Consider the following 19309-nt stretch of genomic DNA (forward strand, 5'->3'; position numbering starts at 1 on the left):
TTCCCTGCAGAATTCCTTCCTTCATAGTTCGTACCAGAGAAGTGTAGTTTTTATACCTAGCTGAAAACCTCGTTTCCTTATGTTGAGCTGAGCAACCTTTATGCACAGCCTGCTGCGTAGATCCATTCCATTTCACTAACTGAACTTAGGTATATACAGTTCATATTGCCATTTCCATGCAAACACTTCGTATCTTAATTCTCCTGTACCTCTTCTTTCTGACACTCCAACTCCATTTCATCTGGTTGCGTTCAAACACATTAAACTTGCCATGTCTTGTGTCTAGTGACTGCGAACTCCCATGTCTTCCTGCCGACGACTGTGAACTGCCATCCAGCCTCTCATCTCTACTGCCTCTGACCCTTTCTTCCCGAATCTAGACTACCAATGTTTCCCAAATCAGGTGGTATAAATTCCTCATTATCTCCGATGGTGAAATGAGTCTAACTTTCCACACTATGCATTTCTTCTGCCTGTATAGCTAGGAACTCATACTTTGAGTATGTCAAATCATTCCACTCTTGACAGGAAAGTGAACGTAGCTTAGCAGTTACAGCTCATGACTGTTTTAATGCCATCAATCCCAATACTGCGTATCGCAATGAACCTAACGTAAAAGTCCCATGTGTGTCCCCTTCAAATGCCCTCTCCTGCCAGCTACAACTGTATATACCAAAACCAGGTAAACTTATATAAACGGTCACTTTTGAGGTTTTAAACTGATTCAAATACAGAGACCAGAGAGTCCAAACTGATTCAAATAGAAGACCAAGTATACATTATCACAAACATCTTGGACACAAAGAAGTCACTGTAATAACGCCATTTCAAAGCAAATAAGGCTTGCAGACCTGTATTAAACACCTGCAGCAAAAAATGAAACATGCCAATAGTGATCATAATCAATTTGTGTGCTGCTTCTGTGTGCCCTGGTTAGTTTAGTAATTTTAAACACAGTGTTAATTTCAAACAATAAAAAGCCCACTAACCCGTACAAGTACTTCGAATAATACAGTGATCTATAATTGGACTGCAGTTCACGGTAATCTCTAAGCAGTGGTGTGCATTGTGGTGCTGAGCAGATTTGTCATCAGGGTTGAACTGAAAAAGGAAGACAACACAGAAATGTAGTATTTATTTAATTGCCTAGGCATTAAAATGAAATTATTAAAAGCTCAGCTGAAGGTTGAGATTCTTACCCTGATTGTCATATATCCAACATAGGCATCTTCAGAACCCTCCATAAAAACGAAGGTGGAATCTCTAGTGTTTTCTATTATAACTTTATCTGCTACTTTTCCAGGTGCTGTAAAGAAGACATTTATTAAGTCTTAGCTTATGCCACTGAAAAAAAAAAAAATCCTAAAAGACTGGCAGAATTCTGTTCAAAGCCACAAATGAAAATGAACACTATTCTTGGCACGTAAATAGTCTTCATGTCAGAAGAATCTTAAAACAGAAAGTTTCAAAGACAATGAAGAAACTAGTCTTTAACTAAGACAATCTTGCACCAATTTAATATCTAGTACCATGAGAAAAATCTTCACTTACACAGAGCTATTTTTTGACTACTACTTATCACAAAACAGAATTAACAGTTTAAACATGGATACCACTCTAGAGGCACTGTAATTCTATTACTAAGTACAATTTATTTTGGTATTCTAAACCCTTTTATTAAAGCTAAATACATACATTCCATCACTAATTTGAACCAATTTAAATAACTACTTAGTAATCTGCTCATGACCTCCGAGTGACCTCCCCACACTTCTCAAATGTAAGATTAGGAGTTTTGAATTGATATCCTCATTATTCTTTAGGAGAAAATCTTATAAAATTAGATTGAACTATACTTCTGAAAGTATGTATAGAAGGTTGTAAAATGGTTCATTTGCAAGTTCCCATAATCTGCAATTTGATTTCCTGTGTTGACAAGGCTCTGCTCTATTCTTTATCCTTAATCCAAAGGAAGGAAATGTTTACATTGGTATGGCAACAGCCAGCAGAGGGAGCACAAGTTAACAAGTCTTACATTGGTGTAAATTCAATGATACTCGTTCACAAGCAAGATAGTTTGTCTGATTCAAAATTGCACATTAAATATGCAAGCTAGAAGAAGCCTTCCTCAATACACAATATGGAAGTTTCGCATATTATAGCGGATAACTTATCTGATAGCAATTTCAAACCATTCCCAACTCGAGACACACAAATGTGACCAGGTATTTGCCCTAAATTCTGCATTTTATCAGAGAGCCTACGCACAGGGTTTCTCACGAGCAGATCTTTTTCTGTTGTCTGTTGACACTAGTACAGACAAGTGGTATGTCCTGTTCTTTATCACTCAGGCAGAAAGGTGCCAGTCAGAATGAAGTAACATTTACATCATTATCCAGCTTGTTCTCACTATCTGAAAGCTGGATCTCTGCTTTCATTACTGCAGAGCTGCAAATATTTTAAGGTAGTCTAGCTCTTCTTCATATCACTATTCACTTAGTACTAGATAACAACTAAAAGAGGCTTTGATGAGGACCTGTGTCATCCTACAAAATATTTTTCCGTGGCCTGGTAACATTTCTATATATTTACCATGGTGCAAATGCACTGGCATACGCACATCGGTATACTTCAGCATCTGAGAAAGAATGGCACCACGGTATTGCAGGTGAACCAAAACCAGAAAATAAATGGAGCCCTTAACAGGAAATAAGCAAGCCATGAATTAATATCAGAATTGTGCTCCCTCTTAGGGGAGCAAGGAAAAATTGCATTTTACATTGGATGCTTTGAAACACTATCGAACAAAGTAGAGAGATTTGTGGAATTGTGCTTGGAGGTGTTTGCCATGCACTTAGATGATGTTCTCTACAGACATCTCTTTCCTCTCAGCACATGAGTTACTTTACAGGTCTCTTGAGTTTGGGAGGTCCCAGAATGCCCATTATGGAACATGCTAATTAGTAAGACCACTGCATTTAGATCCCCCCCCAGCAAAAGGCTGAAGAAGGAAGGGGACTTGCTCAAGCATCGGTTTCATTCTAAATGCATCAAAGAAATTCTCTGCAACATCCTATTGAATCTTTGCAAAAGAATTATTCGGAGAAATATCCATATCTCAGCTTTTGGCTTAGACCACTTTAGAAGACAGAAACCAGTATAAGAAAGGCAAAAGAAAGAAAAAGGCCACTAATTTTGTAATCAAGCAAAACATAGCTCCCAAGAAGGCGATTTGCTGAAGTCTGAGGGAGTCATGTTCCATGGGATCAGAATTCACGCTCAGTTTAAGGACCAAGATGAGACCATTTAGAAATAATTTAACAGAAAGCCTACAATAAGGGACTGCCTAAAGAATTACAAATTAACTGGATGTTGCCTCAGAATTCTTTTATTCCTCAAAAAGAATAAAACAATTTCACTTTGCAGTGCATTAATAGAAAAATAACTAGATTCTGCAGGAAATAATTGTGACCCTGTTCAATCATATCAGGGGAAAAAATGCAGAGGCCCTTTAGATCTTGCAGTCTGTAAAATCTACAGCAAAGAACACAGCTCTAAACTAGTCTAAAATATAATTTTCAATTCAAAGATGCAGAATGGGTATTTAAAGAAGAGTTCAGGCATGTGAAAGTTCTCTTGCATTGAAAAAATACCTAATTATGACAGTCTTTATCATTTCAGATTTTTCTACCCTTAAAATTACAATAATTATTCTTCTTATTGTTTTTACTAATTTTTTTCTTGATTGGAAAATCCTTTGATAATCCTTTTTTCACTTACTTGCACATTATTTAAGTCAAATGGAAAATAAAGGGAAAAAAATAAAAGCTGTATGTCGTAAAATACAGAAGAAACATATGCAGTGAAGATTCTCAGATCAGGACATGTGTCTGCACAACTGCTGGAACTCAGCTATTAAGACGAGAGACTTTGTGTCTTGAGTGAGATGAGCACTCCATGGAAGGCTTGTATTCCTGCAGTAATCTTACACCCCCTCCCCAACCCTGGAAAATAGAATTCTTCTAAGAAATTCATAGGTATTTCTGTCCACTAAACCAGATGCATCAATTTCCTTACAGGACCTCTACTCTTGCTTCTTACTTGACAGTTCAGATAAGCCACAGTACTCGTAAAACCTTACAAAGGCTTCCTTCTGAACCTGACTCCTTCCCCTAGATTTAAGGAAAGAATTAAATAAACCCAAAATTAAACAGAACAACGAACCTAGAATACGAGGCATTATTCTGTAAGAACATTCTGCTTATATGAGAAAGCAGAAGCTTCTTGAAAGCTTGAGGTATGTAAAGCTGCCTTTCTAATAATGTTGTGCTTCTTCAGAAGTCAGCAGAAGAAACTATTAAAGAAATTTGAGTAGAACTGCGGAGAGATTTGGTGCTGCCTTAATCCTACCATTCTGAAAAGCATGCCAGACTGAACAGAGAAAAGATAGTTCTCCAAGGCTTAGTGGTTCACTTTAATTTGTTTTCTTTTCCAGACAAATGAAAATTGACTCCCTCTACAATGTCACTGACCATTCAGTGGAGAAAGTCTGAGGAAGTGAAGAGTCAGCAGTGCCAGAAACTGAAATATAAATACATCTAGCATTTCTGGATTCATCTTGGAGGTTTTCTTCCCCAAGACAGCTATTCTGTTACAAAAATACACAATGCAGATCCCTTGCTTTTAAAGAACTGTAGTTAAGATAACTGCTTTTCTGAATAACTTCGATTAATTCCAGTGGAAGGGAAAGGAGAGGACCTTTCAACACTCAAAAGAAGCCAGAGAACATGCATAGGTTTAACCAGATATCAAAGATGTTGCTTCAAGTTTCATGAAGTAATGGAGAAATTTTGTATCTTAGGACAGTGCTGACCCACTTTCTTCTGGATTTTAAACCCTTCACGAATATGACTTGCCCTATTTGTACTGGCATCTATTACCATAATCCCCTATCTGAAACAGAAGCCGGGGGTATTTTGTCATTTGTCTAAGGCTATGTCTGCATTAGCAAGCACAGCCGCATAACAGGAGTGGTACTACAGAGTGAAATAGTGCTGAGGATCAGACATCCACACCACACGCGTGGCAGGACAGGGAGGGTAGAAAAGACTGTGACTTTGGACTAGTCTTCGCCTGGTCCCTCTGACTGAAGGCACACCAACTACTAGAGTGCAGTAAGAGTATTCCAGGAACATGTCTCTTAGATTAGTCTTACCCAAAAGGAATCCAGTTTGTGCTCCAAAACCCTCTCCACAACACAAACCAAAGCACTGTCAGTGGGGATGTTAGCTTCAGAAATGTAGGCAAGAACTGACAAACTAACACACTAACGCAGCTGCATCTTGCAGGTCTGCAGGGACAAGTTTTAACACTAACACTGGAACAATCTGACTGCATTGCTCAGAACCATTCTCACTGCCAAGGCTGCAAAACCCAGGCAAGAAGTGCCAGAATAGGCTCACTCAGGAACAAAACAGTTGGTATGCAGAACAGAAGAACAGATACCTGAAAAGACGGATGTTAGAAAAACAAAACAAAACAAAAACAAAAACAAACACACACCAAAACAACAACCAAAAAATGCAAAACCAGAAACCCAACACCAAAAAAACCAAAAAACCCCCACCCAAAAATCCCAACCAACCAACAAAACCAACCCATTCAGATAGTATCTCAGAAAAAGCAGGCAGCAGGCAATTCACTTCTGGGTCATCACAGGAGCAAGAGGTCTGAGACCTTAACCAAGATCTCTACCAGACATTAAGACAATCTAAATTCTTACCACGCTATTGTGCTACTGGGCATTAGCATGCTCACATGGACAGGAAAAGCAAACAGCTCCACGAGCACCACAATTTGCAGCCAGGTGTATTATCTTATGTTAACTTCCTAAACCTTTCCTATTCTGAAAGTCTTATTTCCTTCTCCATAAAGGTTCTCCTTTAGAGGAACAGTTGGGAGACGAATAGAGAAAGAACCTCCAGTCTCAGAATCTTTCTGCTAGATGCTCTCATTTACTTCCTCGAGATGGAATTATGATGCTGAAGAAAATGGGACAGATACTAATTTGGGCTTGCTCCCACTGCTGGATTCTACTCTGGAGATAGGTTATATATAAACAAATTTCATAAGAACCACCTGAAAATTTCAACTGCAGTCATGTAACTGAGTATACTTTCTGACAAATTCAATTTTTTTCTCCTAATGAAATAAAAAGATAAATAAGTTATTCCAAGAACTAACAAGCCAGACAATGGTCCTTCAGTCTGAAGCATCAGCTACTTTTTAGTTAGTGACACTTGTACAGAAAATACTTATTTACGAGGCTGATGACGAAAGACGGGCATTTATACTCGATATTTAATACACCAGAATATCTTTGTAATTAAGGTGGTAATTAACACAAGTCATACTTTGAGACAAAGATGTTCTCAGTTTAAATACCTGCACCGATCATGGTGATTGGAGATTCTATATATATCCATTCATCAGTATATATACCAGAGTGAACAAAGATAAGTCCATCAAAATGAGCTTCTTGAACTCCACCAAGAGCGTCCTCAATGGTATCATAATACTAGAAGAAAACGGACAAGTTTAGAGAGAAATATCCATGCAAAGATATATAAATATTCTTAAGAACTGCTTTAGAAACATACCAACATATTTTCTCTTCCTTTGTATCTTGCAGGATTACTGTAGAAGTGTTCAGCAAAACCTGGCTTTACATGTGCTCCTTTGTACTGAAACAAGGAAAATAGTTTATGATAAGCTTGCAGATAGGGGGATCTGAACGCACAGACAAGAGATCTACTACTCCCCTAATTAACAAGCCATTTGCTGATACCAGTTTGTTCCAGGAAGTAAGGATCATATTCTGACCTTCCATATTAGGCACCCAATTTGAAATGGCAACAAAAAAAGTCTGAGCGATCAACTAAACCAAGAGGCTAATCTATTTACACAGCCAGAAGCCTCTAAGTGACTGAAAAGCTTCATGTACCTTATCCACTCCACAACAGATGTTCTTATTTCCATCTTTTGATATTCTAGCAGCTTGCCACAAAACAAACTGCATTTATATGGTGAGGAAAAAAAGAATCCCATACCTTCACTTTTGATTGAGTACTGAACAAAGAAGCCAAATCAAGTATTTGTCCTCAACAAGCTTCAGAATTTCATTAACCAATTACATACAGCATTGTATAATGCACTCACCTTGATATTTATTTGCCTTATGTTTTCCAAATATCATGCCCAGCCATTCTTACAATACCTTCTACACTTTGGATTAGAGGTTCAATCACATGCCTTAAAGGTAACTTGTTTAGCTCCAGTCACGTCAGCTGTAAATCACTATTTAAGCCCCAGTGGTATTACCAGTATACTGTTTGGTTTAGAAGAGGAAGATGCATACGAATCTGATAACCAGCACGCACACTGGTTTAATGATATATGACAACAACAATATATTTGAAGTTTATCTATGAGCCACAGACCATGACAATCTCTTCCACAGAATTTCAGTGATGCAAAACACGAGGAAAACCTAAGACAGAAGAGCTGGATGCTCAAGCACTCCACTTTACCATGACGTGTCTCCCTGAAGTGTGCCTCAAAACAGGAAACAACTTCAGATATCCCCTATTGCATAACACAATACAAGGATCTCTCCACACCTCCCCCGTCCCATCATCTTATTTAAAGTCTAAAACTAAAATAATTACTATTGTCAGGCACATTTCAGAAGTTGGGGTTTTTACTTTTATAAACCATCTTTAAATTGGAATATGAATGAATACTACTGTTACCAGTTGCTGAAAGCTTTCTTTCCAGGGATTTGGATGTTCATATTCTTCTGGATTAATCTGATAAAATTTACCAGGTTCAGGATGCATCATTGGACGAGTGTACTCAAATACTTCCATATATAATCTTTTCCTGAGCAGAAGCATCAAGCAGAAAAGAAAATGAATGTATTTCTGATAACTCTTCCATTTTAATATAACACAGCAAATATTAAAACCTGGGGTTTTCCAACAGCATTTGCCAGTCTGTGACAGTGAATTTGACCAAGATCAGTACCAACCACTTTAAAACACTTCCAAAACAGTTTTTGTGTTGGACTGACTGTGTTCTTTTAAGAAAAATTTTGACACGTGTTTCACGATCCAAGCAAAAGAATTCTCAACATGTAATTTCCATGAAGAAATTTAAGCAGTTAGTTACACTGTTTGTGGAATCAGAGTCTAACTGTATATTAACTACAGCATTGCTTTAACACTGACGAAAGCTAGTAGCATAAGAATAACAAAATTTAAGACAAAGTGTGCCACTACCTCTTCCTCATCTTGCCAAAAAAAGGCTGAAAAAAAATGCAGTCACAGAGAACAAATGATGCACTGTATTTCAAAGAGACTTCATCAGTGGACAGATTAAAAAGAAGAAAATAGCACACGAAGCACACAACAATTGGATTCTTTTGGTTAGTGCCAGAATACAAATAATTGCAGTGTCTGAGCCTGCTGATATTAAGCCCAAAACTTACGGGATGCCACCGAATCCCAGAATTCATCTGACAAAATATCCCCAATACTGTCTTTGGGGGGGGGGAAGGGGGGGAGGCATTTTCATGATGTTTTATTCAAATTTTGTTCTTTTTCTTTAAGTCTTAATCTTTATTTAAAAAAAACAGCCCACGAAACATAACGTTATTTTTCCCCTTATAAAAATTATAAATTTAGATTCCATTTATCCAAGCTCTCAATAACCCAGGGGTAGGGTGGCTTCATATGGGGGAAAACAGCCTGAGTATCCAAACATTAAACAAAACAAACAAAAACCAAACCAACCAACCAACCAAAAACTCTAAGTAACACCAGACAAAACTTGCATCTAACATTAAGAAATGTGTCATTTCTTTTGCGTCAAGTAACAATCCCCACAGAAGCCTGAAAAAAGTTAAAGAGAGGAAGAAGGAAAGAGGCGGCTACTGAAGGAATACCTCACTGATTTTTTAAAACAGCCATTATTTAACTAGTATCTACACTACTAGAGAATCAAAGGTTTTACTGTTTAACACATATAATCAGATATTCATAAGTAACAAATAATGCTTAAGTAAACCAGACATTAAAACACAATTGGTTTTAATTCAACTAATTGCAACCAACATTCCAATTTTTCTACTGGCATCTTGTGCAGCACTTCTAATATTTCTGAAGATAATGAGGAATAGCTTTTCACTTACCACAAAATTGGATCATTAGCCAGCTCACTGAAGCGTTTACACACACAAGCTGCTCTACACAGATCCTGCTCCAGCAGGTAGGAGAAGATCTTTAGAACCACTTCATCTGGCAACTTCTCCTGAAGATATTGTTCTGCAGGTGCTGCTATTAAACAGTAATCTATATAAGATTATTGACATATTTAACCAGCCAAAATTCTGACCAAAATAGATCACCAACTTGCCATTTGAAAGATTCCCCATTTAAAACGCCAAGGATCTCAAAGCAGCTTTTTTTTTTTTTTTGAAGTACATTTCATCTAAATCTAAAGGCAAAAAAAAGAGGTAAATTTTTGACTCTGGAGTCAGGTAGAAGTTATAGACTTCAAGTCCTCTTTCAAAACTTTTTAGTTCACCTTTTCTGTCGGAGGAATCAATCTGCATACAATTGCAGACATTAAGTAGGCTACTGTGCATGTTCCAGATATACTGGCTCCTCACTGCTATTAGCTTCATTGTCGTTCAATTAACCCATATTATCCACATGATGATAATAATAATAATAATAATCCAGTCCCAAAGTAAAAATCTCTGCAAACGTTTTCAAACACTAAAGAATTTACTCAGAAATAGTCACTGTCTGGAAAAACTACTAGTAAAACTTCCTTGTTCTCCCACAGTGAATACATTAGAAAAAAGGACGTCTGGGATGCAGGAAACCAGTAGCCAGCAATAATTCCAGTGCCTCCTCCTTCCACTTACTCCCACTTATACTCTTTCTTTTAAATGAAAAATCTAAGCCAGAAGAAGTGTTGTAGCCTTGCCAGATGTTGTATTTCTTGAGGGAGGTTTGAGAAAGTGGCATTGTCGTATGATTGTGTGGACGTGAGTGCTCTTTGTTAAACCCCTGCTCTTGGGCGCATGCGCTCTCTACATAGACAGTTCATACAGGAAGCCCCCACCTGTAGTTTGTGTTCTCAGGAGACCTTTCTGTGGCAGGTATCCCCACAGCAGGGGAGTTCTGTTTGCACAGGTCACTTGTTTAGTTATTGTCTCTAGGATCCTTTCTCAGGCAGAACTGTACAGAACAGCTTTCAAAATTTAGAGGACTTGTATGCAAGGCATTAAAAGCTCCTGCTACATTCATAATGCAGTTACATCCATGTAATGCCCCTTGCATTATTCATTTTCTCCTAGAAATCTGAACCTAGGGAGCAATAGGATCGTGATTTTGGCTACTACAGGAAGACTACTAAAGTGACCCTCAGAAAGATGACCTCCTAAATTTGAGGGAATAACATTCTGAAAAATAGTTTCCATGTGAGGATTACACACACACACAAAAAAGAAAAAGATAAGCCCCAAGTCTTCCCTGGGCAAAGCAGCACAAATAACTACGTTATTTCCAGCTAGAAGAGTGAGAAGACGTAAACTGCAAGGACCAGAACTGCAGCTTTTATGAAGATGCTAAACTGTGGTCTACAGACCACATCACCAGAACCTGTGTACTATGAGAGAACTCACTAAAGCTGTTTTTCTAGTGTGTCATGCCCACATCTGTGGTCAGACCAGTTAGCAGAAATTCTGAAATATTACTGACTTTGCAGTGACTTTCCCTGAACCTGTTCCTTGTTGCACCATTGTATGAATGTCACCTTGGTGATTCACAAACACCGATTTCCTCTAAGATGCTAGGAGGGCATTTATCCAATTGACTGATGGCTGCTCTCAACAGTAACACAGCTTACAGTCATAAGCCATAGGTACATGCCACTTTAATCCAACAAAAATCTGTGCTGTACAAAAGGGATGCGTCTCACCACTCCACATGCCCACAGCTATTTGCTCCCAAAGTATCCTTTATGTTGGTAGTACTGACCGTGGACAGAATAAACCAGATTTTTTTTTTCTTCATCCTTACCCATCCTCCTCCAAACTAAACTTTTTTATGGATCAGCTCCTTTTTGTAGTTCATTGCAAGCTACCGAAGCGCTAGCAGGGGCACAAGGAAGGGGACAGGCATAAATGTCCAGAAGCTGGCCAAGACAGTTCCCTTCAGCAGCAGTGTTATTAATGCCAGATAAAAAAATTATTTTTATTCAGAAAACAAAACAAAACCAGAATAACCTTGTGAGCCAGGCTGAAGCCAGTAAATTAGCAAAACTAATAAAAAGCAAGTAGTCTGGAAAGGCCTTATGCTCAAGAGACACTTGGAGAGCCCAAAGCATATATCAGCAGTCCGTAAGGCGAGTATGGTTGGGCATCACCAAAAAACGTTACATGCATGATCAATATTGGTTTTTAAAAAGGTCCTTTTCCACTGGAGATATAAAGGTTCCTTCCTGTGTCAAACAGGCCGCAGCAATTCATTCTACAGTCCTAATTACCCTTGAAACGCATCACAGGATAATTGGACATTGCTTCTGAATTCATCTTTTTCTGGTAGCTTTCCAGTTAGATCTGGAGATACTGCCTTGCATTCACAACATCGCATTTCAGCTTGTAATACAGCAGAAAACTGTAAATCCTCACAAGCCCTCCACAACCTTCTTCTCCTTTTAACACACAAATCCCTGAGGCATACGATTTGATCTTCTTCCCAAGACCATCAGTTACTTCCCTAAAGAACCTGCAGAATTTTTTCTTCCTTTAGGTTTATATATGTTAGGACCTTGATTAATTTTTTATTGAAGAGGAGAGTTCATTAGTGTAGTGCCTCCCATTGCTCAACAGTTCATACTCCCATTTTCCTCCCTAGGCTCTATCTCAAAATGAAAATTGAAATCCAAATGCGTTTCCTTACTGCAAGGGGCAGGGATCAACTTTGAAAGCATCAAAAAACTTCTTGCAATTAAAAAAAAAAAAGCCACAATAAACCCACCCCCTGCAATTTTTCAAGTTGTATTTACTTGGAAACTTAGGCACTGCTTGCAAAATGAAGATGATGATTTTACAGGTGTTTGCTATCCTCACCCACCTTTATTCAAAATCCTGTAGAAGTGAGAGATTTAATTTAAATTGCCCTTCTGTTCAATTAAGGAGGGGTTGATTTAAGATTTCTCCACTCAAATCAGTGATAGAGTGATTAAGTGGAATTCTCCAGTATAATTTGAAAAAGCTAATTCACTTCTTAATGTGAAGACTTAAATATCCTCTGGTCCAAGACAGAACTCCATGCTTTTATTTTATAACTTCACACTTCACATATTGGGTATCTTTTAGTAATCTGTCAAAGCAAGGATGCATTCAATATGTTCTTCCTCCCAGTTTACAAAAATAAGCCGAAACAGTTTTAAAGATTTGCCTGGCCACCAAATCAGAAACTCGTGTGCTGCTACTCCTGACAGTTTTATGCCTATTGACAGAGTGAAAGGTTAAGTACAAAATGCATACTCTTACAAAGAAAAAAAAAATCGACAGTTTTCCAAGTAAGTGTTAAAAATAGAAAAGAATAAAAATAAAAACAAAGTGCAAGAGGTCATCACCAACCTTTGTCTTTGCCCTAACATAAGTTGACAGTTGAACTATTTATGATTTTAATAAAGTGTTAATAAAGTGTTAATATATGAGACAACTGAAAATTAGAAACACAGCTGGTTATGTTGTTCTCTTTCCACAGGATATGCGTGAAGCTAATTCAGTTTCAATTTTGATCATTTAGTAGACAGAAACTAGTATAGTAATACCAAGACAAAGGGCAGGGAAAGCTGCCTGAAAGTGAATTACCTTTTGCACAAAGACCAAGAATGCCATCCCATGAATCCCGAATTGTAAATTATGTCTTGTATGGATACCTTTTTTGTCTATTTTGGTGGAGAAGATGGAGACAAATAGCTTTTGTTCCATAAGGAGGCATTTAGTAAAAATATTTTCTTGTTAAGAAATAGAAATATGTCAGAAAACATAGCATGCAGTGTTCCTGGAAAAATATCTTATAAATCAAGAGGAAAAGTAAAAAATAAATTTAAAAAGGCAGTAAGTTCTGTGAACTATGAAATGTGCATGTACCTAATGTACGGAACAATCAACGAGTGATCCAGCAACCTAGAGTCTCAGTATCTACTGCAACTCCGTAGTTCAGTGAAAAGAAAGAAATTACTTGTCTCTGAACTGAAGTCTTCTGAAGATGGTTAAAAGTCAGCAAGAACTGCCCGGTATAAAACAGATATGCAAATGTAGTGATCTTAAAGCAAGAAAGGAAAAAACCTACGCAGTAATAAACAAAAAGGAAGAGTATGTCAAATGATTAAAACCCTGGATTAAAATGACATGACGAGACAAGTGGTACTGACGACTGTGAAATACCCCGATAAGCAGCAGCACACATTTATAGTTGAGGTAACGTATGGAAACAGTCAGAATATACTACATTTAAATCTTTCTGTAAATCAAGAAATATTATATTAGCATATGATACAAATACTTGGATCAATAATATCTAAAAGCTGAAAATGTTTTCTACAGATGTCAAACAAGTGCTGAATTTGTATGTTCACCAGTCATTTCTGATGTAAGCAGCACAGCTTCATCATACCTTTTTCTTATCTAAATTTTTGGTTTCTTCATTTTTTGTATTCTACTTAAGAGTTTAAGTGAAAAATTATTTACATATTTTCTATAATGTGTTGCTTTCTCATCAAGATTCTTGTATATTCATTAATCTTTCTGCCTCAGGATTGAAGAAGTCATTGTCCACTGCAGAGACCACTGGAGGACAGTGTTGCAAATAACAGAAAAAACCCATATCAATATTTCAAAATTCTAATGTGTTCTTCTTGACAGTATCTGAGACGGATTTTTTTTTCCCCTTACAATTTGAAATGGCAACTCCCTCTCAGCAGCACTAATTCTGAAATCAGTATTAAAACAAGGAATAGTCTTCTGTTTTTCCAACTACTGGCTCCAGTCCAGTTGGAAGCTCTAACTGACTGGCGTTTCTCGTTTCATCTCTGCCAAATTTTCCTCAACTCAGAGTCCATACAAGAAGGAAGGGTTCTCCACCACGACATTTTCCTATGTTTCCAGTCCCACGCCTTTATTTCATCTATAGTTCTAAATTAAACAGCTATATGTTCCAGATGACAATATACAATCTCCACTGATGACAATCCAGAAAGTCTCATGCATACAACTCAGTCACAACAGCTATCATTATCTGTGCTAACAAAAACCAGGGGAAGAAAGAAAGAAAAAAAAAATCTCACCGTAATCAATACTTGCACAAATTTAGAGGAGTATCTCAAAAACTCAATAGGGAAAATAAAAAATAACCATCATCCATACTGGGAAAAAGGTTAATAGAAAATGGGTTGAGAAGGACACTCCCTTGTTAGATTGAGACTGGTTTGAATACAATCTTAAAAGTACAATTATAAAATCATTGTTTACAATTCCTCTCATAATTCCATGCTCGAGAAGCCTCCACAATCCCCGTACTTTCCCCACATGTGCTCAAGAATGTAACAAAAGGAATGCGCAGCAAAAGTGTGGAGAATTCCTTTGGAAATTAGTGTCATTCATGCTGTAATCTGTACTATAGGACTCGAGTGAAATTACATACCTTCACTAAAGTGAGGAGGTGAGTTACATACCTTCACTAAAGCAAGGAGGTGAGTAAAAGTGTAATGAAGAACACATCAAAAGTGAATGACCTTGGAAAAAACCTAAAAACTGGCAAGAGAAACCGAGTCTATGACAAGATGACTTTGCACAAGGCTTCAGATATCAAAGCAGGAAATGAAACTGGAATTAGAATGACATAGGTTGGTATTTAGTTGGTCCTGGCTATTTCAAGAATATAAATCTGAGGTTAAATGATTCTTAAACAGTTGCTGAAAATAAAAGAGTTAATCAAGGGGGGGCGTGGGGGTGGGTGGGGAGAATAAGACAGGGAAAGAGACAGAGGGTTTGAAAGATAAAATCTACACTATGGAGAAGGTGAGAAGCCAAAAAGAACAGAATTCAAAGCAGCAATGAAAACGGACCAAAGCTTTGCGCCAGCTGCTCAGTTTTAATTCACAATGTTAAGGGAGACATGGACTAAAAAAACCCCAAGAAAAGCAACAGAAACCACATCAATGGGAGCTGGCAAGTGTTGGTGTTGATTTTCCAGGGAAAAGTGAGAGCAGATCTCCTGGAACTAAAGAGTGTGTCAGGAGACAAAAAGGGGTAGAAGCAGAGAGACTGAAAAATGACGTAGAAAAAAGAACAAGTAGGATATGTGTGCCTATATATGTGTATGTGTGTGTACACAAATAAAAATACACACACACACACAATATACTTATATACACATGTATTGCACGTATGTGTTTATTATATAATGTACATATACTGTATATGTGCGTGAAATATGTACCTATATGTATGTAGGTGTATTTTTTATTTATAAACACACACAAACTCTCTCCCTCTCTCCAAAATGAAGTGCTACAATGACATACCAAAACTACCTCTAAACAATATACTAGAATAATACCATCAATATGAGAAATGGTAAATAAGCCTCGTCAGAGTGTTGCACCACTGCAGCATTACTGCTTCTAACAGCAGCTTGGATACAACTACACAGCTCTTTGAAGAGAATAAAAAACAAACAAAACCAAAATAAACCCCAAAAAACCCCAAACAACCCCAAACCAACATGTCTGCAGTAAAGCAGGTAGACTAAAGGACCAGATTCTAAAAATCAGATTAAAATCATGCTTCTAAATTTGAAGTTCAGCATAACTTTATAGGTTTTTTTTCACTACTGTTTCTTAGGTGGAGAACAGACAGGAAAAATAAGTTCGGCATGGTGTGTGGGGGTGTGTGCGTGAAGTCAAAATGTCTCCACCCCTTCTCCCCCACCTCCTTTTTTGTACAAAAAGTTATTACCTGATAAATCCTGGGATTTTCCAGATACTCTAGCACGCTTAGCTCGGTGACCAAAGTTTTCTGTAGCTGAAGTGGAGGCACCCTTTAATGAAATAACTAAGAATTAGTTCAGTCATTAGGTAACTTATGAAAAGTACTAATTAGCTTCCTATTCTTGAAACAGTAAGATTTACTTTACAATTAAAAGCAAACAAACAAAAGTTACCTCCATACTGCTCTTTGTAGGGCAAGCTGTTCTTTTAGGTAGAAGAGTTTTTCTGCGAAGTTGGTATGGACTATTTTGTGCACCAGGACCTGATTCTTCTGCAACCATATCTGCAGGTACATCATCATCTGTCAACAAAAAAGGAAATTTGCTAATTAGAATTGTAGTTTTGTAGCATTTAGAAAAATGCTACTGAAATTTTCAGATAAATACATCCAGTCAGGAGGGTGGGGAGGAAGTGCTAGAGCACAGAGAACTTTTAGTGAAAAATCAGAATATACACAGCATACATAAAATTACATGAGAAAGTACACATGAACTAACTTATGTTCTCCATATGTACACAGCACCTATACCAAAAGCTGCTTTAAAAAAACCAACAAAACCCCAGAAACTTAGGCTGTCAGTTTTTCTGCAAGCATGTAAATCACTGTGCTAATTCCATCACCTCATTACCTCAAATTTTTCACCTAACACTATCAGCATAACAAGGAACACTGGAGTTTCAATTATTAACCAGATGTTATCAAGAAATCCTTTAGTAAACATAGCATTTAGTACAAAACTCAAGGCAGAATTTTCCCCAAACATTTCAGGAATAGCCCAGGCCAGCATACAAATCCTTCCGTAAAATGGAGGTAGCTTTAAATACATAGATTCTGTTTTCCTAAATTAATTAATTTAGGAAATTAATAAATGAATTAATAAAATTCCTATCATTATTCTATATTATAGAAAAGTAAGAGTATATTTTCTCCCTGCCCTTTAAAAAAAAAAAAAAAATGTAGAGAGTGTGTGGAGTATAATTTTAACAGTTTTTGATTCATTAGTTTCAATTTTCCATGTTCATAGATTTATGGAACATACTTGAAACAAGCAAGGAATAATTACTTATCACTGCACGCCCTACAACTAACATCACATAATAAAGTCACAAGAATTTTTAAAAGGCCAGAACAAAAACCATATAGAAAATAAATTAAAGCACAGCTCCACTTAAGTAAAAGGTATACTTTCTGCAGATGCTTAACTGTGAGAAAAGGATTTTGGACTTCCTTTTCGTTTTAACTGCTTTTTCATTTTTAAACAGGGTAAAACATGACGTAAAAGTGATAGTCAGAAAAGGAATACTGTAGAGTAAGCAGTTTTCCTGAATATATTGGGGTGAAGAGAGACTGATATCAAAAAAAACACCACTATAAAAACGCCCTACCCTTCAAATATTAAACCAGTCTGTTAAAACACAAAGAAAAGCCATTTTAAACGTTCTAAAGATTCCCTTACATTTCAAAATTTTAATCTCATGCTTTTCCTAAGGGTTTTTTGTTTCGGGTTTTTTTGACATAAATTACAGAACATTGCATTTATACAGGATTATGCATGCCATCATAGTCCAAGCTGCTACATCGATGACAACTAACCAACAAAACTCTGAAGAAAAAGCTATTTCAGTGTCCTCCTGCTCTATTCTGGTCCCAATTTTTCCTCTACTTTAGCAGGTATTTATAAACTGCAAACTTTGCCATGTATCATAAACATCATTGTTTATGATCACAACATTGCCAGGACATCTAAATAGAGGACAGAAGCTGGCAAAAAGCTTAAGTTAGCTGGTGGTATGTGTGCAACTTCACACAGTCAGCTCAGGTCAATGTAGGAGACTGTCATCAGCTCATTAATCCACCTGAAAACTAACCCTGCAAGAAGTACCTCCATGATTCTGCCAGCCCAGCAGCTGGTCCGGCTCAGCGTAGCCACAAGGAGGGGACAAGACCCACATGACTGGGAAGAACCACCACCCCTTTTGCAGCAACAGCACAGGTTTTTAAGGACAGAAGTGAACTGTGAAGCTTCTACCAAAAAACCACTACATTTTAAAAGAGAGCAACCTCCGTAACTTCGGCTAGAAGCTAGCTCACTTCTCTCTCTCCCCGTCTGCTATTTACATGACACACCTCTACCCATAAAGGCTAAGTATTTATGCATTATGCAAAAAACCTAAAGGACATCGATAGATGAACTGCAGCGCATTTTCCTGTGAAGGAGTGTCTGGCCTGGTGTTGGCATCGTGCGCTTGTGGAAGGTTGCTGACCCCAGAGCAGATCCACTGCATGCTCACAATTCAGTCGCCTAATTTTACTTGTTTCTTTTCATCTCTGATCAAAAAAGCCCTACCAATTTAACAAGATATCAGCAGGCGGAAGAGAGGAGCTGCTACAGGGGAGTTCCCAGCCCTCCCTCGCACACCAGAGCAGAAAAGGAGCTGTGGGTCTGAAGTGGGCCCTGCCAGGAGGAATTCAGGCAGCCACCGCCAGCAGCAAGGCTCTCTCTTCGCAAAACACCCAAACGTTCTCAAACACTGCAGCATACATCTACTTCGCACCCCTTATTTCTACTTACGACCTGATACAGTAATTATGATTTCTGTTGCTAACATCCCCCAGAAGCATGCTTCTCAGGGATTTTGAGTGTCTTGTCTTAAGCCTGTTCCCCTCTTTTGCATGGAAGACACAAAATGACTGTCAGAACGGCGGGGTTTTTCCTCCTGTTCTGGATGGTCAGTACAATAGTTCAAAATTGCCACATGAAACACAGCAAAAGCATAATAAGCAAATAGGAAAAAAGAAAAATAAAAATCAAAGCACAGAATTTTGATCCGTCGCTAGGTGATGAAAAGGGCAGAGACAAACCCCAATCAGCTCCTTAGAAGTAAACCCGTGGAGGCCACTAAGGACAAAACGTATTACTGCTGGAAAGAGAAGGCAGAAGCCTGTGGGGGAAAACGGAAGTAAAGGTCAGTTTGGCTGAAACACTGAAGGACTGGCTAAGCAGCAAAGAAATGTATTCATTTTCTTGCAGTGGATTTAGGAGGATGGCAGGAGTCCCGCTCGAAGATCACTTTTCTAGCACAAATGACATTAGGGGATATGCACGCATTCACTCAGATTCACAGCAGGTATCACAAGAATTAAAATCTTCCTGTTTTCCATCCGAGCGGC

The 19309-nt window shown here is 37.8% G+C and overlaps 1 protein-coding gene across 3 annotated transcripts in view; it reads right to left on the reverse strand.

Annotated features, from left to right (window-relative positions):
- Window positions 1–19309, reverse strand: part of FBXO11 (F-box protein 11) — a 79432-nt gene that overhangs the window by 24155 nt on the left and 35968 nt on the right. Inside the window, exons 2-9 of one of the 3 annotated variants that reach the window (XM_075147325.1) lie at window positions 16311–16438; window positions 16106–16187; window positions 9251–9410; window positions 7812–7941; window positions 6660–6743; window positions 6445–6577; window positions 1200–1306; window positions 990–1101 (exon numbers count right to left, since the gene is read on the reverse strand). In XM_075147325.1, the coding sequence (XP_075003426.1) occupies window positions 990–1101; window positions 1200–1306; window positions 6445–6577; window positions 6660–6743; window positions 7812–7941; window positions 9251–9410; window positions 16106–16187; window positions 16311–16438 (936 nt within the window). The remainder of the gene's footprint in view (window positions 1–989; window positions 1102–1199; window positions 1307–6444; window positions 6578–6659; window positions 6744–7811; window positions 7942–9250; window positions 9411–16105; window positions 16188–16310; window positions 16439–19309) is intronic. The other 2 variants (XM_075147323.1, XM_075147324.1) reach the window with 2 other exon arrangements.

The sequence above is a fragment of the Calonectris borealis genome, chromosome 3 (genome assembly GCF_964195595.1).
Source record: "Calonectris borealis chromosome 3, bCalBor7.hap1.2, whole genome shotgun sequence".
Taxonomy (NCBI): domain Eukaryota; kingdom Metazoa; phylum Chordata; class Aves; order Procellariiformes; family Procellariidae; genus Calonectris; species Calonectris borealis.